The following is a 26,815-nucleotide window of genomic DNA, read 5'->3' on the forward strand; positions in this document are numbered from 1 at the left end:
CTCAGGTCACTGCTGAAAGGAGTAATTCTCTAGTATGTGGTACTTTGTCAACAACTTTAGGCAAGCATTTTAAAGGAAATAAAAATTACCAAACATCCAAACTTTGTGTGTAAACATAATGTTGAGGTCTCTGTTTTGTAACTTAGGGCAGAATTGGCTATCCAGGCTGGCCAGAGTAAATAGTTACATTGTCTTCTTTTTTTTTTTCTAATGCCATTTTTCCAAATAAGCTTAATCCTTGAATGACCCATTTCCTGTATCTCTTGCAGCCTGAGGGCCCTCAGGGGGATCTCTATATCTTTTTAAAGAAAGGCTTTTTTGTCTGTAGAAAATGGCATTTCAGTTCTGTAACACGGTGTGCACTGTGTTGGGCAAACTGAATTCCACCTACTTAAAAATAATGCATATATCATCATCATCTAGAACATGAGAGGTGCTCTTTGTCCCTTGTTAAACGTAAAACTTGCTTAATTTTCTGTGTGATTCTTTACTTTATCATTTTTTAACTTTATTACCTTACCATTAACTTTTTCCTGTGGGTATTTACAGCATTAAGAAAATCTGGCATTTTGCTTCTGTATCTTGGTGGGAGCTTGTCTTGTCAAGCATTTGAGGGATTGTCACTTCAGCAGAAGAGCTTTATGTTCTCTTTTCATATATTCTGAGCCTAAGCAATATCCATTGCTTCCTCAGGGAAGTTCTGGTGCTGATGTTGTGGAGGCCTATTTAGAAACTTCTGTTATTTCCTCTGACAGTGCAATATGAAAACTCTGGAACTTGATATTTAACTATTCTCATTTCCCATAATACAAAAATTATGGAAGAGAAAATAGCCTTGAAGTCCTTTATGCCTGCCCAGTTTTACTGGAGTGCTGTGGATGTAATGTCTGACTCTAGGGTTGTGCTGATAGCTGGGAAGGCAGAGCACAGCAGAACATTCCTTTCACAGTTTTGGTTTTGAAATAGTTTTTCAAACAGACCCTGCTGAGTGACATGCCTGAGGACCTTTGATCTGTGCCACTATGCCTGTTCTTCTGTTCTTATTTATAAATTCTCCTTATTTTTGTCTCTGCTGCCTGAACTAACAAACTCCCTTTGCTGTAGCTGTCCAAGGCTGTGTTTTAAGCACTTAGACCACAGGACATCAAAGGTCAGGGCACTGTACTGATAAGGGAATTTTCTTGAGCTACACAGGAGGAATATAAGAGTGAAGGGATCACTTGGCACAATATTGACTATACTGATAATGTGGCCTGCATTCACTTAATCAGCAAGAAGCCCACTGGCCTTTTCTATCTTCTGGATGAAGAAAGCAAGTAAGCAACAAACATCTTCTGAAAAAACATGTGTGGCAGAGGGGGAGGGAAGGACCGAAAGGGAGCAGAAAAACAGCCCCAGAAAAATAAGAGGAATATTGTGGGAAGCAAAGGGTTATTTATGACTATGGTTAACACTGGAGTTTGCTTCTAATGATTCCAGTATGGTGGTAAAAATACTTTGATGCTAAAACTGAACTTTGGCTTATGCAAACTTAGGAACTTCCATGTTTGTGGCTTGCCATGGAACTGCAGTTAAAGTAAATGCATGTCTGTAAGTATTTGCAGCATTAAGTAGCAAGTGTGGTAAATGGTTAATGTGGTGCTAACTAAATTTGGCTGGTGAAGGAGGAGCAAAGATTGATGTACACTTGAAACCTCAGAATATCCTGCTGTGTGTGGAGCTGCTTGGTTTGGGTCCAGAAATTGAGCCCACCTTTAAAATTCAAAGCAGGTGTAGAGATCTTGGACAAGTAATATTTTCCACAAAGAGCACTAGGTGTTCATTCTGTCACCCTAATAAACATACCTGTATTTGACAAATAGCTGACCTCTTTTTGTCTTGTATTCCCAGTTTTCCACATGCCACCAACCAAACTCTACTGGCAAAATTCAAGCAGCAGCACGAGGAGAACAAGTTTTTTGTCGGAACCCCAGTGATGGAACCCGCTTTTATTATTCGCCACTTTGCTGGCAAAGTGAAATACCAGATCAAAGTAGGTGATAGATCTGATGGGCACCAAAAAAAAAATTCCTTACCTTTTCTGGGAGTTTGTTGTCAGGATATAGAAAACTTGCTGGGAATGGGCTGGATCAGAAGGGTTCCCAGAGGTACTTTGGGATTTCTTTAGGATGATGTTGGCTGGAAGGCAACCCTCACTATTACTCTGAAAAAACAAAAGCCAGGGAGCTGTCCTGAGAGCTGCCACGTGCCTGTTTTTCAGGATTTCAGGGAGAAGAACATGGATTACATGCGGCCGGACATCGTGGCCCTGCTGCGCAGCAGCGACAGCGCCTTCGTGCGGGAGCTGCTGGGGATGGAGCCGGTGGCCGTGTTCCGCTGGGCCGTGCTGAGAGCCGCCATCCGCGCCATGGCCGTGCTGGCGCAGGCCGGCCGAGACTGCGCCCACAAAACTGCAGGTGGGCACGGGAGGGGAGGGGTGGGAATGGGACAGGGAACAGTGGGGATGGGGCTGGGAGCAGCAGGGATGGGGCTGGGGATGGCAGGTGGGGATGGGGAGGGGTGGGGATGGGGAGGGATGGGGATGGGACAGGGAACAGTGGGGATGGGGCTGGGAGCAGCAGGGATGGGGCTGGCAATGGCAGGTGGGGATGGGGAGGGGATGGGATGGGGCTGGGGAGCAGCAGGGATGGGGCTGGCAATGGCAGGTGGGACTGGGGAGGGGCAGGGATGGGATGGGGAGCGGTGGGGATGGGGAGGGGTGGGGATGGGATTGGATGGGACAGGGAACAGTGGGGCTAGGAACAGCAGGTGGGGCTGGGGAGGGGCAGGGATGTGATGGGGATCAGTGGGGATGGGGCTGGGGCAGGGAGCAGCTGGTGGGGCTGGAGAGAGGCAAGGATGGGGCTGGGGATGGCAGGTGGGGCTGGGGAGGTGTGTTATGGGATGGGGCTGGGAGCAGCAGGGATGTAATGGGGAGCGGTGGGAATGGGATTGGGGAATGGCAGGGATGGGGCTGGGAGCAGCAGGTGGGGCTGGGAAGGGCAGAGATGTAATGGGGAGCGGTGGGGATGGCACAGGGACCAGTGGGGATGGGGCTGGGAGTAGCAGGTGTGGCTGGAAAGGGGTTGAGGAATGTCAGGGATGGGCTGGGGATAGGGCTAGGAACAGCAGGGTTGTAATGGGAAACTGCAGGTGGGGCTGGGAAGGGCAGGGATGGGACCAGGTATGGCAGGGATGGAGCAGGGAAGGGCAGGGATGGGAGAGAAAACAGCAAGGATGCAATGGGAAACTGCAAGTGGCACTGGGAATGGCAGGGATGGGGTTGGGGAACAGTGATGATGGACACAGAATGGCAGGGATATAATGGGAAACTGTAGGTGGGGCTGGGAATGGCAGGGATTGGACAAGGAACAGTGGGGATGGGATTGGGATGAGCAGGGATGGGACAGGGAATGGCAGGTGTGGAACAGGAAACTGCAGGTTGGACTGGGAAACTGCAGTTATGAAACAGAAAACTGCTCTGAAAATGCTTAATACTCTACAATTACTCTGCTGGCAGAATGAGTTTGTGGCAAAAGCTCATCAACCAGACACCATGTTTGGTGCTAAAGGCACACAGAGTGTGGAAATGGTTTAATATTCACACGTGGAGGAGACTGTCACTGTTCTCACCTTTCCTCCTCCAGTCAGTGCAGCGTTTCCAGCAGGCTGAGACAGACTTGAAGGCCTGTTTGTGAAGGTTGGGGGATGATAGTTCTGGTATTCTCATCACTAGTTTTGATCTGCTTAGACCTCTGTCAAGTATCAAATGAGTATTCAGGATTAACTACTAAATTTGAGCAGCTGCAACTTCCTTTCTAGTAGAAGGGAGTTTGACCAGCAAAGTACTGTAGCTTGATGGACTGGATAAAAACTCCAGGCCCTTGGTAGATACTTGGCTTGCTAGAGTTGGTGGTTTGTTTGGGGTTTTCTGCCTGCTCATATCTTTGTCAAAATGCAATTTTTTGGTAATTTCCTGACAGGAGTGGTACGTCAAGGACCCAGAGTTCCCCTTGGAGAACTCCAGAGATCGAATACGCCGGTAGAAAAAGTTTATCGGTGAGAAACCCCTTAAACCCCTACATGGAACAGCTGAATTGCTGCGTTGGATTTTCACATATCAAATCTCAACTAGATCTTTCCACAAGGAAAGCAAGTTTTATTTCTTCTGTCTTGTTTTCTTTGGCCTTTTTAATACCATCAAAACAACACTCTGGCTTGTTTTATGTAAGAGCCAATGCCACCACATGTTGTGGGCAGCCTCAGTTCCATTTACCACTGGGTTTTTGAGTTTTCTGTGGTTGGTGTGTGCAGTTTTAGCATTGTGTGCTCCTCTGCAGCCAGGCTGGGTCACTGAAGGGGGCAGAGGCAGGGCCAGGCTCACAGAAGTGTGTCTGTAGGGAGGTTTGCCTTTCCATGGATATTTAGGCTTTGTACGTGTTCCTTTTGCAGCCGCTCAGTGCTCGATTTCTCATTTGATTGTTCTGAGGATTTCGATATAAATGCTTTTCAAGACATCATTTCTTTTTGTGAGAACAAGAAGTAAGTAGCAAAAGGCCTGAACTCCCAGGCCAGGGAGGCACATTTCCAGGACACAGTGACTTTCTCAGTGTGCTCTGGGTGACAGTTAAGCCATGGAGCACTTGAAGTAGTGACTTCATGCTGCTTCCTAATTACTGCATCCTGGAAAGCCTCTGGCACTTGGGGAAACAAAGAACTAAATATCCAATTTGGGTGAAAGGATTGATCAAGCTTACCAGATCTGTTTCCTTGGGATATCTTAAATCTTGATATTCAAAAAAGTTCAAAAGTACCCAGGGAAGCAACAAACCTATGTAATAATGTTACTGCCTCTGTGAGCAGCTCAGAAAATGGGGAGAGCATCTAGAGTCAGAAGTGATTCTTACACTTCTGTTATTTTTGGTTTGTGCCTCTCTGGAGAGTAAAGAAGGTAAGTTCTATGCCAGGACACAGCACTTCACAAGCACAGTGCATGCTTGAAGAATGTAACACACCACAGATTAAGGACCATCCCAGGCTTACTTTGAAAAGCTAGACGTGAATAAGTTTGAAATGGAAATGGAACCCAAAATTTCTTCAAGTATCCCTCTAACTGCTTGTTTATAACTTACCTTTCTTGATGAGAGTCTGTTTAAGTAGCCTCATTTTAGTAGTCAAATCTCACTATAAAAGTGTTTACTGTTGGTTATAAAGAAGCTTGTATCTACCTGAAGAGGTTCCTTGACTTAACCAGAGGAGTTCCCTGTCTGTTAAGTGCATTTTGCCAAATTTCCCTCCATTTTCTGAAATGATGGCTCAAGAATTTACATTAAAATGTAGAATCAGAGACAAAGTTGATATGCGACCCTGGCAATTAAATTTGAGAGCTCTGATGGAATAGGAAGTTCTTGTCATCAAAATCATTCCTGTTTAGGAAAAAGTAGCCTGGGATTGACCTGCTACATTTTGGAGCACACTTGGTGATGGAACCTTTTGGGGTTTTTAACTCCTTTTTTCCCCCCTCTCTCATGGCTGTGTATCTCTATTTGCCACCTGTGTTTTGCTGTGGATCATTTTAGAGACATGCATGACCAAATCATCGCCAGTATTAAAGGACTGCCCTGGCAGGGTGATGATCCCTGTGAGCTGCTTCGGTCCCTCAGTCAGCTTCAGCACCGCTCCCACCTCCTGTGAGTGCTCTGGGTATTGCTTTGGAAGTGCAACAAGAACCAAGCAGTTACTCCAACCCCTAAAAATTAAGCTTGTGCCAAATTTGTCTTTTGAAAAACACTAAACAGGACAATTAAAAATTGAATATCCCTTCTGCAAATAGGCTGTAGAGAACACCTTGTTGCTTTATTGCATTAGCTGAGAGTTAAACCTACATCTCATGTGAACTTGCTTCAAAAACCCCAAGTATGTACTATGAGCTTGTTGTTGCAAAATATTCAATAGTGAGATTTCCTACAAGGTGTGACAAATGTTTCCTGAAATTCAGGGTGCTGGTGCTGGATGTATTCCTGGGTTTAGAGTCTTCACATCTGCAATTCAGTGCATGTGTAAGAAAATGAATCTGTGCTCTGCTGTGTGATAAGTAAATGTAAACTGGGTGGCTCAGAGCAGGAACCTGCCCTATATCACAGAGTTAATATGCTCAGAAGCAGCAGGATGTGAACTGCAGCCTTCTCTCTGAGACCTTCCACTTCTTCACCTTCTGTGTGTGGATGAGAGCTGTGCCTGAGGTGTGTGTCCTGCTCAGACATTGCAGAGTTTCCTGGTGCTGGGACATGCATTGTCCTCCTGGCAGCCACTGGGTGCTTTCACAGAGGTTCTGCTGCCAGCAGCTGTAACTTCTGAATTGAGTATTTTTATTTGATAGTGCCTTTGTGTTATAATGAATTTAATAACCATACTGTTACTAAAGAGAGTAACTCACACCCCAGTAGTCTGTACAACACAGTAGTTTTGAATGGCTTTGATTTCAGAGAAAACGTTTCACTTTTGAAAGCTTCCAATACCTACAGAGTTTATTTCAGAAAAAAAAATTCTTGTTGCAAAGCAGTTTGCATTTCCTGCATTGATCACTTATGACATGTGCATGAACACACTCTGATGCTGTTGTGCTCATTTTCTTCTGTCCTTCACCTTTCCTCATAAATTGCATCAGCTTATGGCTTGCTGAAATAATAAAAAATCATGTGTATTTTTTTTTCTTAAATTATCTTTAATGTTTTAACAGGAAAAGTAAAGGTGTCAAGCAAAAGCAGATAATTCCCAAGGTAATCAGAAAAATTTAAATTTCTCTTGGGTTTGGGCTTTTTTGCACTGTGAATTTCATTTTGATTGACAAAACTCACTTCAGAACTGTTTTGTATTGTAGAAAAGTTGTGTTCTTTATCCTGATAAACTAAAAAAATAGGTGGGTGTTCAGTTTAATAAAAATTATTTGATTAGACAGAGGGAAAGCAAATGCAGTGATTATGTGATTCCCCTTGATCACCTTACACTCTTTGCATAGGGCAGTGAAACAGTTTCACTCTTAAGAAATGTTTTGGCCCAAAATAGAAATAATCATTAAATGTAACATGCCACTGAATGTGGAACTCTGGGTAGCTGGTGTCATTCTGACTCATTTCAGACAAAATATTTACCTTTTAGTTGAATCACTTATACTTTGTTGATTATGAAAATTTTCTTGTAGAACTTGCTGGATTCCAAATCTCTGAAGCTCATCATGAGCATGACCCTGCACGATCGGACCACAAAGTCCCTTTTGCACTTGCACAAGAAGAAGAAACCCCCCAGCATAAGTGCCCAGTTCCAGGTAGGTGACACACCTGCTGGGCTGATCTGGGCTGGTCTTGCTTGGAAAACAAAGTGGGTTTTATTCTTGTGGTTTTTTTTGAAGTGGGGTTTAATACTTGGTTAAAATCAGAGTACATTTTGAGATGCCATTTATGAAATGTGAAAATTAAGAAATGTGTCAGTTCTCTGTATTGATCATCTTTGTGTACAGATCTAGTGCTACTGTGAGAGCATATTCAAACCCTGCTTTTAACTCTCTTGAGAAAAGCTAAAAGCAAATACCAAATACAGGGATGTGCTGAGCAATATGGGAAAATCTGATTTTCTATAGCCATGAGACCTGAAACAACCTGATTCCTGAGGCAGAAGCTGTCCTGCTGTCAAACACCACTCAAAATGCTGATACCTGAAGAAAAACCTTTGTGACTTTCCTTTCAGGCTTCACTGAACAAGTTGCTGGAGACACTGGGCAGAGCTGAGCCATTCTTCATCCGCTGCATCCGCTCCAATGCAGAGAAGGTGAGGCTGAGCTGCCTGCTGAGATCCAGGGCTCAATCCCTTTATTTCAATCATTCACTGTCACTCTGGGTGCAGGTAACCAAGGTGGAAATCTGCTGTACCTGTGGCAGCATTGGCTCCTCAGGCTCTCAGTGGCTGTTGTGTGCTGATGTTTTACAGAAGGAGATGCTCTTTGATGAGAGCTTGGTGCTGCAGCAGTTACGGTACACGGGCATGCTGGAAACCGTGCGCATCAGGAGGTCTGGCTACAGTGCCAAATACACATTCCAGGTACAGTGAGAACTGCCAGTGGATTGTGCTTTCAGGAATATCTGCTCTCTTGGGAAAACACATCTTGTGTGTGTCTTCATGTGAGGCTCATGACCACTTGGGATGAGCTGTAAGAATGCACTGTGGTTTTGAGAGAGCCTGCACAGTAAAAAGTCATAGTTAAACTGTTGTGAGTCATCTGCCAGTAAATTCTTCCTGGTTGTGTGAAGAAAACATTGTGAGTGCAGCAGTCAGTGCTGCACTGTGCTGTCTCCATGTGGGAATTAGTTTTCTGTAAAACACTGTGTAGGTTTAGAGATCACATCCAGGTGATCTTTCCTGTTAACACGAGGCTGACTGTAACCTGCATTTTACATGGAAAAATAGCTCAGTTTGGAGTGAGAGTTATTTTCAGATCCCTGTAGCTTTAATGTCTTAAATAGATTTCTATTTTAGAGCTAGAACTCTAAACTTGGGAGTTACCTTCTAACTTTGGTCTCTTGCTGCCTCTGCTTTTTACAGGAATTCATCGACCAGTTTCAGGTGTTACTACCCAAAAATGCCAAAGCCTCCAAGGAAGACATTTGTGCTTATTTGAATAAACTAAAACTGAATGAAAACTACTATCAAATAGGGAAGACCAAGGTGTGTGAAACTATCTGTAAGGCAGTAAGAAACACTGCTGTACACTGCAAAATTCAGTGCAGTTCATTTACAATTGTTACTTTTCTCTGCTTTTTGTACCTAAATTGGTTATTTTAACTCTTGCAAGTGGTGACGCAGAGGTTATGCTTGACTCCTTGGTTTTGATGCCAGCCTGGTTTCTTGACTACAGTCCAAATCCATGTTATATAGATAGTTTGGGAAATTGTTGCTATTGGCATTTGTCAAACAGGTCAATGTTAGCATTTTAGAAGGGTTCTGTGATTTGAAGGCTGTTAGCACAGGTGTAAGTTTCAGAATCTGAACTCTGAAATTTGAAAGGGTTTTTATTTTTTGGGCAAGCTGTCAGCCAGTAAGGTTTGGTGCAGTGGTACCAAACCATTACCTTATCTGTTATGTTATTATAGCTCCAGTGGGGACTGAAAGGTTCCTGTTAACTTTTCTTGAACTGAACAGGTTTTTATGAAAGAAGCTGAACGGCAGATACTACAGGATACACTACACAAAGAAGTGATCAGGAAAATCATCCTCCTCCAGAGCTGGCTCAGGATGGTTTTGGAAAGGAGACGCTTTCTCAGGCTGCGGCAAGCAGCCGTTGTTCTACAGGTACCTTTAAGAATTCCAAACTTTATTTTCCAACCAACCAGTGTCATACACCACTCCCACCTTGAGGCAGCCCTCCCTCACTTCTCCCCTGGGTTTGCAGGCATGCTGGCGCTCCCGCTGTGTCAGGATGGCTCTGCAGAGGAACAATGCTGCCATCGAGATCCAGGCGGCCTGGAGGCGGCACCGGCAGCGCAGGCGCTTCCTGCAGCTCAGGAGGAGAGTCTGCCTCCTGCAGGCCCTGCTCAGGGGGCACCTGCAGAGGAACAGGTACAGGGGCAGGGGCAATGTGGCATGAAAACATGTGTTCAGTCAGCTGCCTTCACTTGCCAGTTTGTGTGTTGGGGTGTCTTTTAAGCAACTTGGTAAATTGTTGCTTGAGGAAGTGTCCAAGGCTAGGTTGGGTGGCATTTGGAACACCCTGGGATAGTGGAAGGTGTGTCATCCCCATTGCAGGGGGATGGGAATGAGATGATCTTTAAGGTCCCTCCCAACCCAAACTATTCTGGGATTGTATGAACTTTAAGGTAGCTACTGCCATGTGATATTTCAGTCAGAATCAGGTGGGCAGTGGAGTGTGGATACTGGGTAAGTGCTCAGGAATTGAGCTTTATTCAGCTGAGCTGCACTGGTGCTGCCAGTGCTGACAAGCAGACACCTCCCTGCAGTTCCACTGGGACCATAGATGCAGTTTGGTCTTTATTGTTATTTTGGCTGCATTCAAGCAGTTAATGTTTTTTTTTTAACCCTTGGGCATTAAGGATTTGTGCTTTCATATTAAAAATACTTAACAGATACCAGAAAATGCTTCTAGAAAAGCAGAAGGCTGAAGAAAAACAGACAGAAATTCAGGAAGATAACGACAAAGAGGATGATACGAGCAAGGATGAGCAGAGTAAGCCAACAACAGATGAGCTACCTGTGAAACAGGAGTCAGAGCCAGATGAAGCTGTTGAGGGTGAAGATCAAGCTCAAAATGAACAAGCTGAAAACCTGAGCTCATCTGAGAAAGCCACATTACTCCAGAAGCACACGGTGGAGGGCTCAGAGAAAGGAGCCAACAGCCGGGAGAAGCGGGAGTCCCGTCGGCAGAGGGGGCTGGAGCACAACGAGCTGCAGAACAAGCATGTGCTCCTGCCCTTAGAGGAACCATCTGTGCTGGGCCACCAGGAGCAGACTGCTTCTGGAGAGGCTCTGCAAACTGCTGCAGAGCCAGGGAAATCCACAGCACAAGAAGATAATGTCCTTCAGGGAAGCAGTGAGGGAGAGAAAAGTCCAAGTGAAGAAAAAACTCTTTCAGACATTCCACCATCAAATGAGATAAAAGAAACTGTTTCTGTTCCTGAGCAGCCACCTGAATCAGAAGCAGAGGACAAGGCAGCTGATAGAACAAAACCACAAGGGAATCAGAATAACCAAATAAAAGGCAGCCAAAGCTTTACCTGCCCTGAAAGGCCAAAAGATCTTGCACTGAATGTCCGTAACACACTGTCTGCTACTGGCAGCTTTCAGAGCCCTGCTGACTGCTGGGCAGATAAAAACAGGCAGCAGAGGGCAACCAGAGACTTGGACAGCCCCACTTCTGCAATCCAGAGATATGTGGATGACCCAGAGAAGCTAAAGTACAAGAGAGAGAAGTGGAAAGGAAAGAGACAATCTGATGCTGGCCAGAATGATATCCTGAGTCAGTCTTTGGATGGAAGGATACGTGTGGATAAGTCTCCTCAGGATCACCTAGAGTAAGGGCAGCTTCCTTTTATTCACTTCACAGAAAAAGGTATCTGTAATGTTTAAAAATCAGTGGAGAACTCCTGAGAGCCTGCACATTTGGGCCACATTATGGGAGCAAATGGAGTTGAGCAATTCCTGCTTTTCCTTGGCTCCCAGTCCTGCAGTGAATTGTATGGGCAGAATGTTTTCAGAAGCTCACAAAAGATGCAAAGCCTGCCTGGCTCTGTTAAAATGGAGAGTCAGGCCTTTAGTTGAAATAGTGTCTGGAGTTTATTTTCATGTGTCTTTTGCCCATGGAGAACAAGGTTTTAGTGACCTGCAGCTTGCAAGCATCATCCCTCTGATATGGCAGGAAATCTGACATGCTTTTCAGTGTAGTACATTTTCATTTCAAAGTAAAATGCAAGAGCTGATCAGGGCTCTGACTCATTTGTAGTGTCGATATGTGGGTTATTTAAAAGATATGAAGAGGCCACAGACTTTATTAAAATATATATTCTGAAACTCATCTTATTGCAGGAAGAAGGGGAGTTCAGCCTCATTAAGTGACCTCTCAACACTGGCCCAGACTGTTGCCATGAACCAGGTACTGATACTATTGTGCATATTTATACTTATTTATCACTGTTTACAAATATTAAAGACCTGTAAATAATTGTCTTTAGTGTGTTTCTGTGTTCCTTCAGGTTGATTTTCTTTTTGTTTGATACCCATGTAAAAACAGTCATCAGGAAATATACAGTAATTTGAAAACCTAATTTTTACTAAATGGATCCTTGATCAAAGCATTAAATATTCTTGACTCTTGTGTTAGGAAGGTAATATCTGTTGGGTGAAGTGTTTTGTCTTGATGAGGCAAACTTCACCATTTAAGCTTTTAAAACCATTTAAAGAATCTGTGTCACTCAAGATGCAGTTTTTGACTCTTCCTCTCTCCTGTAGCAATCACCAGATCCAATAGAAGAAGAAAAAGGCACCAAGAAATACCCTGTGCAGAAGAAGCCCAGTGACCACTTCCCTACCTTGGACTCGGCCGTTCCCGTGCAGCCAGCCAGTCAGCAAGGGGATGCCAGGTATGGCTTGTGTGTGTGACTGGGCTGTCTTTGGGAAAATAATTTAAAAAAAGGAGAATTTCCACTGGTGCTTGAGCTGGGCACCTTGAGACTGTGGTTGTGGAGAGGCACAAGTTGGCATCAGCTGCACCAGTGGCTGTGTCGCTGCTTCATGTTGCTCTGAGCATGATATCTGACCCTGCTGAGGAACAGGTTCTCTGCTTCTTGCATAACACTTTCTGTGAACTGGTTCTTTTTAAAATAAGAACCAACTTACAGCTGGGATTAAAGGTTCATGTAGTGTAATACAACACCAAGAGAAAAGCTGAAGAGCCCAGCAAGCATGTAATGCTGCTTCCCTGGCCTGCTCCAGCCTCTGGCATTCTGCAGCCCAGGGACTTCCTGAGCCAGGAGTGATGTTTTGGATATGTGAGGTGTTGTCTATGTGTGCTTAAGGTCTGATCTTGTAAATACCAGAAAGTCCAGGTGTGCTTTCACATTGTCTTTCCTTTTTTTGTGCTGCTCAGTTTTTCTGTAGGTTAGGTCTTAAATATTCCCCACAGTTGTGAATCCTGTTGTGGGTTCTTGTTAAGAGCCTGTTCTTGTGGCAGAGGCAGCTTCCATTACTAATGGGACAGACTGGTATCTGCTTTTGTATTCAGGTCTGCTTTCAAAAGCCCTTTGCGTAGACTTTTGGGGAAAAAGCCAGACAAGAAAATTGCAAAGGAGAGTTCTGATATGACTGAGGAAGGAGACAGCCCCTCCTTTGTGTCTTGTGTGCCCTTCACAGACACAGGAGGAACCCAGAGAGTTCCAGAAGGTGAGTTTGGTGATTTAACCCTCAACAACCTACATCTTTTCTGCGAGGAAACAAATGCTGCAGGATTCCCTCACTCTCCTTGAATATACAAACCCATCCCTTTGGCAGGTTCTTCGGGGCAGCCAGGCCGGCCCCAGGCTGGGAAGGAGAGCAGCAAAGCAAAGAAGAACAGAACCATAAAGATCAGCAAGATCTCCAGCGTGACCCAGAACTGGCGCGCGCCCATGGCCCGCGACATTGCCAACGCCAATGAGCTGAAACACCTGGATGAGTTCCTGCTAAACAAGGTGAAAGGCTCCCAGTCAGGCTGAAATTCAAGTCTTTGCTCACTGTTTGTGTAGAATTTTAAAGCCTGCTGGTCTCAGTGCAAGTTTGTGTTATCATCTCTAGCAAAAGGGAATTGATGGGATGGTTTGTCTGAGTTAGGTCTGCAATAGGGCTCTTCCTATTCTTTTTCTCAAATTGCTGAATGCATAATATTGCATTAAATACAGTACAGGGCATTTGTGGTAGTTCTTTGTTTACAAATGAGTGGGCAGCAAAACTTGTATTAAAAAAAAAAAGTGAGAGCTGTAAATAAAGAGAGTTCCCTGAAGCCCAACTACCTGACTCTCCTGGTTTGTATCATCAGCACAGCACATTAAAAAATGTTGTTTTAAATAATTGGAGTGGTCACAAATGACTAAGCCCAACCACTGAAGCTTAACTCTGTTCAGATGTTCATTTTTTTAACAAAATCTGATGCAGATGTATTTTTTTCTAGATCAATGACTTACGCTCCCAGAAGTCTGGTGTTGAATGTTTGTTTTTTGAAGCCACAGAAAAGTTCAGAGGAAACATCAAGACCATGTACTCTGCTCCTGTAAGTAGTAAGTCTCAATAAAGGAAAGTTGGCAGGCAGTAAATGAATTGGGTGTGTAGGTTAAAGGCTTGGCCTGCAGCTCTTCAACAAAGCAGTTCAGCAATTCTCAGCACAGAATTCAGAGCTGAATGTTAGACTCATTTTACAGTTCTGCTGTAATCTCAAGCAGCCTACTCTGTTTTCCTTTTCTCGTTCACTCAGCCATAAATTTATTTTTAGAAATTGATGGATTTTGCTGTCTTCAGCCTCTTAATGCTGCTGTGTTTGCACACCAAAGAGAAGAGCCAACAGCTTTTCCAATATTCTTCTGACACTGCCTTGTGTCAGCCAAGTGCTGTTGGACAGTGCAGAGGGAAGTGTGTTCACTTGTTTCTGTCATGGGCTGTTATCTTTGACTTTGATCATGGCTGTACTTTTTCACCTCTGAACTTAAGTACATGAAAATATGAAACTGTCTCAACACTATCGAAAAGGAATGTCTGACAAGTATTTTTCCTTCTTTAGAATGGACAAATCCATGTTGGCTATAAAGATCTGGTGGAAAATTACCAGCTCCTAGTTACAAACCTGGCCAAAAAAAGGGAAGAGAAAGAAGTCAAGCTGGTTTTGAATCTCTTTCTGTCCCTTCTGGATGAATTCATCAGAGGATATACAAAGAAAGAGGAATCTGAGCAGCCCAAGGTATCAAAGTTTTTGTGTGATTGGTTTATGGGATGGTGAAACACAGTTGCTCTCTTAATATAAGGGAACAGAAACCTTTTCCATGGCATTCTTTATTACTTGGGAAACACTGGTCATACACACATGTGTAACAAATTCTGATTGCTGCTACACCTTTATGGAATTGTTAATTTTTAACTTGATATTTTCAGAATCTGAAAGGGTGCATTTTCTTTGGTGAAAACATAGGAGTTCTCTGGAGGTTTGAGAGATGGAGTTGCTTTGTCATCAGGCAGTGAGCTCAGTTGTTTTTTAGGAAGTTGATAGTGTGAGACAACCCTCAAACCAAGCTGAAGCTTCAGGATAGTGTCTCGAATGTCTGGAGGTGAAGTAAAGTCTGGGAAGCTCAATAGGGGAGGAGAAATAGGAATGGAATGTCTGATTTCAAAGACTAAGGCCAGTTTTGTTTTCCCACTGCAGCAAACCAAAGCCCAGAAGAAGAAACGGAAACAGGATCGTGCAGTAAGTGCTTTCTTTCTGCAATAATCCAAGTCCTCAGGTGCACTCACAGAACACAAACACCCTTTGAAGAGCTTGGTTTTGTACTGACATTCTGGCTTGTTTTGCATGCTTGTTCACTTACCTCTTTTATGAAGATATGACAGTATAAAACTGGTTTTCACAAAGCAGAAATCTTGCTTATGCAGTGATAGATGGCACTCAAGCATTTCTTGCTTGTCCATAGCTTCTTTTAGAGTCTAAAGGCTTTCTCAAGCTTTGACTGTTTAAAAGAAAACAACTATTAAATATTAACAACAAAACTATAGCTCTTGTATTGTACTGCTGAACTTTAAGGCAGCAAGTCAATTATGAAGTGTTCCAACCAACCTAACTGCCTTAAGATAGAGTGAATTTGGTTTCAGGGTGAAAGCTTTCAGCTGTAATTGTAAAACAAAAGGTGAAAATCTGAGATAGGGTAGATGGTTTTAATTTTTAAAAGGCAGAAGGACCTCACTGGTTCCTTGCTGTCTCTCCCCAGATTGAAGAGCACAATGGCCACGTGTTCATAAACTACCAAGTGGGCATCCGGCAGTCGTGTGAGCACTGCTCCTCCTACATCTGGCCCATGGAGAAGGCCTGTCTGTGCAGTGGTGAGTGAACTCCCCAGCTCTGCACACTGCCTGGAACTCTGCCTGCTACAGATGGGCCCTGGGAACAGGCCATATAGAAAGTGAGAATTCAAGATGTAAAGTGTTTCAGTGTGATTTAGATGCTTATAGCAATTTCTCCTTTCTCTAGTTTGCGAGCTGACTTGTCACAAGAAGTGCATGTCCAAAATCCAGAGCAGCTGTACCTCCTGTGGGAAAAAGGTAAGGTCCATGGATCTGGGATGGGGTTCTGTGGTACCAGAAGTGATGCATGCAAAATGCTGCCTTTATTTCTCAGCAAATGAACAGGGAATGTCCAGACACTGAATAAAAACTGCTTAAACAGTTCCCTCCTCTGTCTGCACATAGAGAAGGGCCCTGCACTTGCAGAAGCAGAGCACTCTAGGAGGTGCTGCTTGAGCTCATTTAGGAACCCTTCTCACAGAGTGTGTGTGCAGTGTTGGCCAAACTGATAAAGAAATCCTACAGTGTGAACCATAAAGGCTCTTCACTGCTGCAGCTCAGCAAATCTGCCTTATGACCAAGGTAGCTGCAGCACATGGCCCTGTGCAGCTGGGGAAGGGGAGCTGACAGGGGGTCACACGTGTCTCCCAGGGCGAGCAGGACGCGGAGCCGCGGCACTTCGGGGTGTGCGTCAGCGCCCTGACCAGCGACAGGAACTCGGTGCCCGTGGTCATGGAGAAGCTGCTGGAGTACGTGGAGATGCACGGGCTCTACACAGAGGGCATCTACAGGAAATCAGGATCAGCAAATCGCATGAAGGAGCTCAAGCAGTTGCTGCAAGAGGGTCAGTGTTGTCCACCCTTTGCATTTCATTGCATGATATCAGTTTTCCCTGCAATTCTCTTCTGTCTGAAAGCGTCTGTCACTTCTTCGTGTTTTAAAAGTAGCTTTTTGTTGACTGTGCAGGCTGCATTATTCTTGTTGGCTGCCTAAAGCTGTTTAGGACCTTTAAATTACTATCTTTCCCTATTTCTAACTTCTGAATTGCTGTTCGGATTCTGTGAACAGGAGTTTTGAATGTTTCTAATCTTATTTCTATGGGGTTGCATTGTGTGCATCAAAGGATTCAACTGCTCTAAATAAAACATTTCTTTTCAGACCCAAACTCAGTGAAACTGGAGAATTACCCTATTCACACCATCACAGGGATCCTTAAGCAGTGGCTGAGGGAATTGCCAGACCCACTGATGACCTCAGCACAGTACAATGATTTTCTCAGAGCTGTAGGTAGGTTTTAAAACCATTCTTTAAACATTTCTATTTTAACTCATTGTGTCCTTGGGAAAAGAAACTCTTAAGCTGCTCATGCTGACTAAACAGCTCCTTCCAGTGTAATTACAACAATGGTTTCAGACATTTTTCATAAAACACTTCCCAGGGAATTTCTCCTCTAGCTTACTTGATCTTACTTCAGGGTTCTTTTTTCATTTTTAATGTGTCACTTACAGCTGCTCTTTCTGAAAACTAACAGCAGCAGCATCTAAAAAAGCAGGGTAATTGCAGTGCCATGAGGAGTGCTTTAACATTCAGTTATAACAGTTGCTAAATTAAATTACAGTAAGACTTAGCAGAATTTAGGAATTTTTAGCTTTCCACTAGCCTTGCTCAGCAATTAATACCTTGTGTTTTCTTCCTTTGTGCAGAACTGCCAGAGAAACAGGAGCAACTCCATGCCATTTACAGTGTCCTGGAACAGCTCCCACAAGCAAATCACAATACCTTGGAACGACTCATCTTCCATCTTGTCAAGTAATGAATTTAATTTCTTCATTTGTAGATAAATTGGGATTTTAAATGCTTCTTGGAAGCTTTCTAAAGTGTTAAACTATTGTGCTGCTAGTTTAGAAATGAAAGAATTGAAGCTGGTAGTTGTGCTCATGAACAGGTGTGTGGTTCCTTCTACCACCTGGTGTATTTGGATCAAACCAGGTAAGAACAACTTTGAAGAAAAGGTAGATCTCCAAGCCTTGGTCAATCATGTGAGCACCAGGATTTAGACAGGGGTTTGTAGTGAACTGAGGATGAACATATGCAAGTCCCAGGAGCAGAGATAAATGGTGCTGGTGAAGGCACTGCTGTTACCCAAGGAACCTGAGGATTTTCCAAGCAGCCCTGTGAACATGGGCAGAAAGGATTTTTGAAGAGAGGATGCTGAATCACCAGACATGCTTTTGAGAATTTACCAGACTAGCTTAACCTGGGTGACTCCCTGATCCTTTGATACATAACATGTTGTCTACTCAGTAGGTATTAAATAACTGCAAAGCTTCTTTGGACTGCTGTACATACTGAGTGTCCAAGAAGCCTCCTTACATCTTACTTGGGAACTCTGGCAAGGTGTGATCAGAGTGTTTGTATTTTAGCAAGGGCTGTTTAAAATCTCTTTTCCTGCATGTTGGATTGCAGGGTGGCTTTGATAGAGGACGTGAACCGCATGTCCCCCAACGCCTTGGCCATCGTGTTCGCTCCGTGCCTCTTGCGCTGTCCGGATACCTCTGACCCCCTGACCAGCATGAAGGATGTTTCAAAAACAACCATGTAAGTTTTGGCAGTCTGCTGAGCAGCAGTGTTTTGGAATGGGATGGAAGGTCAGAAGCACTACCTGTATTGGTTACAACTTCATTTGTATCAAGCTGAGAAGCTGAGGTTTAAGAGTTGTTGAATTCTATCTCTGCCAGTGCTGCCAATTCATACACTCCTCTCAGACCTTCCACCTGTCTCCATTTTACTAAGCATAACGTAGGATGATCTGTAAGTCTTAACTATCAGATTTACGTTTTACAGCAATATAATCTATTTTTTGGGGGGCTTGTACCCTAATCATCTATTTTGCTGAGATACAAGGCATAATAAATAATATGATACAGAATTAAGCTGTTTCCTGCATACTTGGAACCCCCTGATGATCTCTTCAATTGTTCTTTGAATTGAAGAAGGTTCTGTCCTTGACCCTCTCTGTTCTCCTCACCCTCCAGCAGCTCTGGCTGTGAGAGCCCCTCACCATCCTCACTTCTTGGCTGGCCTTGTCTCTGACTCCAATGAAAACAGAGTTTGAAAAATGACAGCTTTTTGTAACTTCTTACTGATCCCTGGGGCCATAGAGGTGGAGAAGGGCAGTTGCAGGCTCGTTGTGTCTCTGCCAGCCTGGGACAGCACAGGGACAGCAGGTAGAAGCAGCTGGAGCTGTTGGCAGCCATGGCAATGTCTGTCTGCTCACCAGTGTGTCCAGCCAGCATGAGAGGCTCTGGTGGTCCCAGGAGGAACATGTGCCATTACCTGTGACCATTTCCTGTCCTGTTGTGCCTGCTGTGTTGGACTCTTCACCCATGACTGTGCAGTGCTGCTGTGGTCATGTGTGTGACAAACACCCCCAGCCAGGAGCAGCATCCCATCCCACCATGGTTGTTTCAGAACCTTCATGATGAAGCTCAACAAGCTCTTGCCTTTCTCACAGGTGTGTAGAGATGCTCATAAAGGAGCAGATAAGGAAGTACAAGATAAAAATGGAAGAAATCAGTCAGCTGGAAGCAGCAGAGAGCTTTGCCTTCCGACGGCTCTCGTTGCTTCGGCAGAACACGGTAAGTGTTGAAATAAAACACTTTGTGGTTTTTTTGGAAAAAAAACCCACAACTGTCCAAAGCTGTAGGTGGGAGCTAAATACAGAGCTGCATTGAAGTTCTGATTAATGAAGGGTGCAGGGGTGGGAATCTGCTTTTGTGCTGGTCAAAATCTATTCCCATGTAATTCTGTCAGTGGAACTAAGATTGAGTATCTGACATGGCAAAAGTTCCTTCACTCCAGAGATGGCTGGTGTGCAAAAATATGCTGCATTCTAGGAGGGAAAATACACTTATTCTTCTGGGTTTTTGTATTGATTAATATAAACCAAACTGTGTCTGATCAGAGGCTGCATATAGTGAATTTTGGTCTCCATCTCTCTCTAGCTCTGGCCTATAAAACTTGGGTTCTCTTCCCCTTACGAGGGGAAGCTGGTATGTACAACTGCCTGGCTCCAGTGCATGGGTTTTTCTTATGGTACCTCCTGCATGACTAAAATACTTACATGGGTTGTAACTCAGTTTGAAACACTCTTTTGAACAATCAGGACTGCATGTACTGGTGCAACTTCCTCTCCAGACTGCATGCAGGGCTGCTGGCCTGTTCTGTCATCATCTGGTGTTTTATAGACACTGTATGTAACTTATATTGGATGTAATAATATTACTCATTAAGTGACTACTAAAACTAAGCTGAGCCTGATAGATGAAAAAAAGATAACAAAATCCTGGAAATCAGGTGAACAGGAAATCTTCTCTTACTTTTGGAGACATTTGTATGGACAACTAACAACTCTTTATCCAATTCATTCCATCAGCCTCTCCTTTGACCTACTCGTTTGTCTTCTACTCTGAAACTTGCAGATGGATGTATCTGCTTGTGACTGACAGTGTTACCTGTGAATCTGTCTTGCAGAATAAAAGCTCTCAGGTCAAAGGAAATGACAGTGGCACCTCAGAGCTGGACTCTGTGCAAGAAGAGGAGGACGTTTCTGAAGCCAACAACCGGGAGAAGGAGATTCTCATCGATCGCCTACAGTCAATAAAAGAAGAAAAGTAAGTTCCCATTTACTGAGTCAGGCCATGCCTTTGCACTTGGAGGCAGCACAGGTAGTAAAGCAGGATTCCCTTTGTCCAAAAGGACCTAATGAGGGGGAAAAGGAAAACACAAAGCACTAGCTCACAGAAAATACCATGAGCATTAAAAGTTAATAACTCCATGCTTTACCTCTGAGCACCAGCTGCATAAAGGTGCTTGTGTCAGAGGTGCTGCAGCCTGTGTTTGATGCAGGGAGGACATCACTTACCGCTTACCTGAGCTCGACCAGCGAGGCTCTGACGAGGAAAACGTGGACTCGGAGACCTCTGCGAGCACAGAGAGCCTGCTGGAGGACAAGCCAGGCCGGATGGATACCGAAGGTCAGTATTAAGGTAGTAAGTGCTTTTTTTTTATTCTACATCTTTCACTGCACACAGCCAGGTGACCAAACATTAACTGGTCACAGTGGCTCATATCGAGTTACATTTAAGGCCTGCTGTCAGTCTCTAAGTATCTTATTTCTTTAAAGCAATTATTGGATTACACTGCTGTGCTCAGAGCTCCAGCGTGCCTGCCAAAGACATTTGCAAAGTGCCTTCTCTCCCACAAACCTCTTCAAACTCTTACTCTGCATCCCTGGCTTCAAGGCGCAGATACTCCTTAACACTGTCCAAGATTAAAGTGCCCCGTCGAACTCCAGTGATGCCAACAGCAAACATAAAACTTCCTCCCGGGCTGTTCAAATGTACAGAATCGCAGGACAAGGGTTTGGCTGAGGAAGAGTCTCAGAGGGTGCAGCGGAGGGAGCAGCCAGCGAGGAGGACTGACAGCATCCACTCGGTGTACATTGCACAAGGCTCTGCACTGGCCCACGCTCAGGAACTCGGCGATGAATACGAGCCCACAGCAAAACTCCAGCGCAGGTTCTCGGACCCTTACTCTCACATTCCCTGTGTGGAGAAGTGAAATTCTTCAGCTCTCTGGACTCTTCTTGAAGTTGACCACAGCTTTGGCTTTAACCCTTTGAAGGCTGTGAACTTCTTCATGGTCTTTTAAGTGGCTGTGAGGAAGGCAGCCCAGAAATGTACAGTACTGTAAGGGTTAAGCAGGGTTGTTTTAAGCAAATACTCTCCACTTTAAATTAAAACCTTGCGAAGAAAGTAAAGCTTAATGTTGAATAAAATACATGGGTTGAGTGTACAGGAAACGCCCCCCCCCCATTCCGCTGCTGTGCCTTTTCCATTTGCCTTACAATGGACTCCCATGGGACCAACAGTGAGTTTAGGTCAAAGTGTGTTGCCTTAATGTTTTGTATGATTTTATGACAATTTTCTCTGTGGTTTACAGAACTGTTAATGCGGTAATAGCCTTAACTGAGACCAACATGTATAAAAACGTTTATTAAAACATTGCACTTTTAAAAAATACATGTGCTGGTTTATCGAAGCAATTTATTCCGAAGAAAGCCTTTACTCGGGTTACAGTTTTTATGGAGTACTGATAAAGGACGGGGAAAGGGGAAGCACTAACGCGGCTGCGGTGTCATAGGGGAGGATTTTGGTGCTCCTGGAGCAAAGGCGGGACTCCCATGCTGTGTGTGCTGTGCGGGGACACACCTGAGAGCGAACTGCGATCCTCCATCGGCGCCTTGAAGCCGCGGCCGTACCCCGGCCCCTCACTGCGCTGCGCCATGTTGGAGTGAGGGAAAAGCTCAGCTCACCCACAGCGGCTCCGAACCGCAGCTCCCTCCGTGCCCCGCGCGCGGGCGTTGGATTTGCGGGACGTTTTCGGGTTTTTTAAATAAAGCGGGGCGGTCACGGCCCGCCCGGCGCTTCCCGCCCCTTCCCGCGCCCCGCCCCAAGATGGCGCCCGGCGCTGAGGCGAGTTCCGGTGCCACCATGGCCCCGACGCGGCTGGAGCTGAACTTGATGCGGCTCCTGAGCCGGTGCGAGGCGCTGGCGGCGGAGCGGCGGGACCCCGAGGAGTGGCGGCTGGAGAAGGTGAGGCCGCCCTGCCCCGCAGCACCGCGCCCTGCCCTCAGTAGCGAGACGGGGAGCGCTGTGGTGATAAACTCAGCTTTCGCCACACAGGGTGTTTCTCCTTAATGCTGTCGCTTAAAGTGTTGTTTTTGCCCTCAGTATGTGGCTGCTCTGGAGGACATGCTCCGGGAGCTGAAGAAGCAGGCCAGGTGAGCGCGCTGAGCCCGCTGTGGGGTTTGTGCTTCAGGGAAAACCCTTCGGGGTGTGCCAGGGGAGGATAGCAGGAAAAATTCCTTCAGCCAAAGTGGTAAAACACTGGAACGGGCTGCACAGTGATGTGGTGGAGTCACCATCCCTGGAAGTGTTCAGAAAGAGAGCAGATGTGGCACTTAGCAATATGGTTTAGTGGGAATGGGGGGATTCAGTCGAAGGTTGGATTGGGTGATTTTGGAGGACTTTTATAATATTAATGACACTTGATTCGATAATCTCTTACCTGGAAGTCAGCCATAGCCCACAAACACCACAGCAGTGTGTGCTTCCCTGTGGAAACACCTGTTCCCTGAGCCCTGCCTCCTCGGAAAAGGTGATTTGTAGAGGGTTGTAAGTGTATTCCCAACCTGAGGCTATTTCTGCTTCTTTGAAGAACCATGTGGGTTTGGGCTTTTTTTATTTTTATTTATTATTTCAATTGAAAGTAGAACACTAGAAAATACTGATGACTTTGGGTTTTCATATTAGTATCTTTCCATTCCAACAGCAAGCCAGCCCCTGAGTTGCTGAACGAATACTCTCGCAAAGTGGACTTCCTAAAGGGACTCCTAGAAGCTGAAAAATTGGTAAGATCTACTAGTTCAACTGTGAAAGACTCCAGTATTCTGTGCCTGGTTCCCATGCTTACTTTTATCTTGCATCTCCAAATAACAGTTGTTAAAATCTCATTAGGCACACCTTGTGAAAGTCTGAATAAATCTAGTGGGTTCATGTTTTGTTAAAAGGAGGTACTGTGTGAAACTTCTTTTTTAAATCAAGGTATATATTGCATTCATCTTTCTCACTCCTTTGGGAGGTGCAAGGGCAGGTGCTGTCCCTCTCTGGGATGGTCCCAGGTGTACTTGGAGAGCTGTGAAGTGCCAATAAATTGGGTTTTGGTCAGTGAGCAGTCAGTGCTGCTGTTCAGGCTGATTTCACTGTTGGGATTGCACCCCATCCTTGTGGGTCACAGCCCAGCTGCCTCACCCTGCAGAATCTCATCTCCTGACTCTTCCCTGCTTCTCCCAGTCTTCATCCACAGAAAAGGCTCTGGCAAACCAGCTGCTGGCCCCGGGGCGCACCCCGACCACAGCCAAGGAGAGAACCCCGGCCACCAGGACGGTCCATCTGCAGACCAAGGCGCGCTGCACCGGCCAGATGAGGAGCGAGCTGCTTGGCACAGTACGTCCAGTGCTGCTGCTGCTGCTGCACACACTGTCCTGCTTGTGTTCAGCTGTGTCTCAGAACTGTCCCAGCCTGGGTGGGGAGTCAGCTCTATCTCTGAATCCTGGGTGCTGGCACTGTGCCAGGCCTGCAAGGCTGTCCTTTATTACTGACCCTTTGTAATTTGCTCTTTTGGTTCTCTTTCTCCTCCCAGGACCCCCTGGCTACTGATGGTAAGTTTGATCTGTTGTTTCCTCTGACTCTAGTCAACCTGAGTCTTACAGGGAGGGGAAGAGGAGAGTCGGGTGTTCAAGATTTCACAAAGTGTACTTTTAATTTAGTGCCTCACTTCTTTTCAAGACAGAAGATTTTAAAAGCAAACTAAACAAAAAGCCCTGACAGCTGAAGGCAGAAGTGTTGTTATCAATGGTGGCAGGGATTTGCAGGAAGCTCTTTTCGTAGCATTCATGCAGAAACAGACATTCTAATTACAGAATTAGCAGGGGTAATTTATTTTGTGCCTGTTCCCTTCTGCTCTGAGCAAACCATGTGATGCTGGGTGCTTTGAGTAGGTGTTGTTCAGTTCCTCTGGAATACACAGCCATGTTATTCACGTAGAGAACTGGGAGGAATTAATTTGAGGTTCCCATGGCTACGGTTAGAGCAGCTGGAGCTGGGCCAATCCAACGTGTCCTGAAAGAACACTGAGACACGAAGGCTGAAACCCTGCCCTCAGGGATGTGATTCAGCTGGGGTTTTTCCCCTCTTTTCATGTTGGGTGTCCTCTTTTCCCTGCAGAAAGCAGGTAGGTATTTGACACCCATATTCCTTGAGGTAGAGGCTAAGTAGGGTTTGGATATCCATAAATCCCTTACAGGAGATTTGTTTTTTCAGCTTGTGATTGCATGGGAATTTATAATGTGCTAAACACTTTTTTTTTATTTTTCCAGATTCTGAGGAGTTGAACATAAGGAAGCGAAAGTAAGTGAAAATTTCTCATTCCAGTGCTCAGTGTTTTGGGAACTGGATTCCCAATGACCTTTAAATCCCAGATATACTTTAAATTGGGTGAAGTGTCTGCTCATGGAAACCAAAATGTAATCAGCTGACTCAGTGGGCCTTGTTGTCTTGTAGAGATGTAAAATCTAAGAAAACTTGTGAGATTACCCCAGAAGAAAGTGTGAATCTCATTTTTTCCCTTGTGCTCTTGCAGAGGCCTCACATCAGATGAGAAGCAGTCAGCAGTGGAGCTGGATGCTGTGCTGCAGCACCACCAGGACATGCAGGAGAAGCTGGCTGAGGAAATGCTCAGCTTGGCTCGCAGCCTCAAGAACAACACTCTGGCTGCCCAGAACGTGATCAAACAGGACAACCAGGTAGTGCATGTTGAGCTGTGACCCCTCAGTTCTGCTGCCCACAAGGCTCAAGGGCTGATATGTGAAATCCTGTGCTCGATTCCAGGTGGGATTGGAGTGGGGAGACTGGGGGCAGCACCTGCCTGCAGCTGAACCTTTTCTCTCTCTTGGAGGAAGCTGCCAGACCTGGCAGCTGTGAGGCTGACACTGTTTGCTCTCTTTGCTCCACAGACACTGTCACACTCCCTCAGGATGGCAGACCAGAACTTTGAGAAGCTCAAGGACGAGTCTGACCGCCTGGAACAGCACGCCAAGAAATCTGTCAACTGGCTGCTGTGGATAATGCTCATTGTTGTTTGTTTTATATTCATCAGCATGATTCTCTTCATCAGGATTTTCCCCAAACTGAAATGATTCTGTTCCATTTTATTTAAAGCTGCCTGCAGTGCAATGGGAAGCTCAACTGGTGTGAGAATTGTCACAGTCCTGTGACAATGTCCTTAAAGAGGACACAGATAGGCTTCTCCAAGGCCCCCCTTGGATCTCCTCCCTGTGCAGGCAGTGGAGGGTTTCCTGAGGAAGGTTTTCCACACTTGGATCCTTGTTTACTTTGTGACTGTTGTTGCCTCTTGAGGGGAGAGCTGAGGTAACAGTGAGCATTTACACTGAGCTGCTAACAAGTTCTTTAGTGGATAAATACAGTCACTTTTAATGTGGTTGTGACAAATGTTTAGTCAATACAAATTTAAATAATAGTTGAAGTCTTACATTCTTTCCTGTCTTCACAGCTTTTCTGTCCTGACCTAGGAGCTTGCTGCCAACAGGATATTTAATTTCAGTTCTGTGCATACACAGCTGCAGGTGTAGGAAGAGAATTCTGTTGTTCAGGTGCTTTCCTGGCTCAGGTTCAGACTATTAACAGGTAAAACTCTTCTCAGGCTCACCCTTTGCCCAGATGAGTATTTGGGACTTGGGACTTTACCACCTTCTCCAGTTGAGACTTACTGCAGGACTGGAGTTACTTTCTGTGCAGTGTTTCCTTCCCTTTTGTGTGTGCAAATGTTCTCACCTCTCATTGTTGTGTTGATGCCGTTGGTGAAGGAAACACTGTGACCCTGCCACCTTGGAACTGTACACACAGGTGGCACAGACCTCACCTGTGCAAACATGCTTGTGCTGGAAGATGAGGGCAAAGGAAGGTAGTGTCTTCAAGATGGAAACAATCTTAAAAAGTACTCAGTCTTTTTTTTTTTTTTTTTTTTTGAGTAAATTATTCCTGTTAAGTGTTGTCTTAAGAGTTCACTAAAATAAAGCAGAAAAAAATAAACTCATATTTTTAAAACACTGCTGCTGCTAGAAAAACTTGGAGATTGCATTAAAGCAGGGTTTGTGTGACAGCCTGAGAGTCTCTGTAGCTGAAAGCAAACCCTCCTGCATCCCTGCTGCTCAGTGCTCAGGTGTGTCCCATGGTGAGGGGCAGCAGGTGAGCCTGGTCTGGAACCAAACCATGGGGTGTTCCAGGCCTGGCTGCTGATCCCAACAGCCCCAGGACAGGGCATGGTGAGGGAAGAGCTGTTTGTCACCACTGGGTTCTTAGGAACATCCAGCTTTGCTCAGAACATATCCCAAAGCACAGAGCTGTGCTCTCTTCTGTACAAACCTGTCTCTGTTAATAAGACAGTTCACATTTAACATTTTTTACACAAAGTATTTCTGTTCACATGATGCTTGCAATGTAGTATGCCACTCACAGATTATCAAATGAATAATTATATTATGAGGTACAGCTTTTAA

The 26,815-nt window shown here is 45.1% G+C and overlaps 2 protein-coding genes across 12 annotated transcripts in view; both read left to right on the plus strand.

Annotated features, from left to right (window-relative positions):
• Nucleotides 1-21,698, plus strand: part of MYO9B (myosin IXB) — a 41,517-nt gene extending 19,819 nt beyond the window's left edge. The window contains exons 12-43 of one of the 10 annotated variants that reach the window (XM_079328125.1): nt 1,195-1,316; nt 1,891-2,032; nt 2,261-2,456; nt 4,023-4,098; nt 4,492-4,581; nt 5,619-5,729; nt 6,779-6,818; nt 7,241-7,363; nt 7,783-7,863; nt 8,023-8,133; nt 8,635-8,757; nt 9,232-9,381; nt 9,482-9,648; nt 10,173-11,117; nt 11,629-11,695; nt 12,052-12,182; nt 12,824-12,981; nt 13,090-13,268; nt 13,745-13,843; nt 14,348-14,524; nt 14,984-15,025; nt 15,543-15,654; nt 15,803-15,873; nt 16,267-16,459; nt 16,774-16,902; nt 17,319-17,424; nt 18,082-18,213; nt 19,130-19,253; nt 19,620-19,667; nt 20,149-20,288; nt 20,524-20,651; nt 20,801-21,380. In XM_079328125.1, coding sequence (XP_079184251.1) covers nt 1,195-1,316; nt 1,891-2,032; nt 2,261-2,456; nt 4,023-4,098; nt 4,492-4,581; nt 5,619-5,729; nt 6,779-6,818; nt 7,241-7,363; nt 7,783-7,863; nt 8,023-8,133; nt 8,635-8,757; nt 9,232-9,381; nt 9,482-9,648; nt 10,173-11,117; nt 11,629-11,695; nt 12,052-12,182; nt 12,824-12,981; nt 13,090-13,268; nt 13,745-13,843; nt 14,348-14,524; nt 14,984-15,025; nt 15,543-15,654; nt 15,803-15,873; nt 16,267-16,459; nt 16,774-16,902; nt 17,319-17,424; nt 18,082-18,213; nt 19,130-19,253; nt 19,620-19,667; nt 20,149-20,288; nt 20,524-20,651; nt 20,801-21,237 — 4,950 coding nt within the window. In that variant the 3' untranslated portion in view covers nt 21,238-21,380. Of the gene's footprint in view, nt 1-1,194; nt 1,317-1,890; nt 2,033-2,260; nt 2,457-4,022; nt 4,099-4,491; nt 4,582-5,618; nt 5,730-6,778; nt 6,819-7,240; nt 7,364-7,782; nt 7,864-8,022; nt 8,134-8,634; nt 8,758-9,231; nt 9,382-9,481; nt 9,649-10,172; nt 11,118-11,628; nt 11,696-12,051; nt 12,183-12,823; nt 12,982-13,089; nt 13,269-13,744; nt 13,844-14,347; nt 14,525-14,983; nt 15,026-15,542; nt 15,655-15,802; nt 15,874-16,266; nt 16,460-16,773; nt 16,903-17,318; nt 17,425-18,081; nt 18,214-19,129; nt 19,254-19,619; nt 19,668-20,148; nt 20,289-20,523; nt 20,664-20,800 lie in introns of all 10 variants that reach the window. The other 9 variants (XM_079328132.1, XM_079328133.1, XM_079328127.1 and 6 more) reach the window with 9 other exon arrangements.
• Nucleotides 21,699-22,098: 400 nt separating this feature from the next.
• Nucleotides 22,099-25,734, plus strand: USE1 (unconventional SNARE in the ER 1). 2 transcript variants are annotated; one of them, XM_079328243.1, is made up of 8 exons: nt 22,099-22,271; nt 22,410-22,459; nt 23,011-23,089; nt 23,532-23,684; nt 23,857-23,899; nt 24,617-24,647; nt 24,880-25,042; nt 25,253-25,734. In XM_079328243.1, exons 1-8 carry the CDS (start codon nt 22,134-22,136, stop codon nt 25,433-25,435), a joined length of 840 nt encoding a protein of 279 aa, XP_079184369.1. In that variant the 5' UTR covers nt 22,099-22,133; the 3' UTR covers nt 25,436-25,734. The 2 variants fall into 2 exon arrangements, with proteins under 2 accessions (XP_079184369.1, XP_079184370.1); XM_079328244.1 differs by having other exon boundaries at nt 22,100-22,271; nt 23,881-23,899.
• Nucleotides 25,735-26,815: the final 1,081 nt, after the last annotated feature.

Source organism: Erithacus rubecula (assembly GCF_903797595.1).
Source record: "Erithacus rubecula genome assembly, chromosome: 28".
Lineage (NCBI taxonomy): Eukaryota > Metazoa > Chordata > Aves > Passeriformes > Muscicapidae > Erithacus > Erithacus rubecula.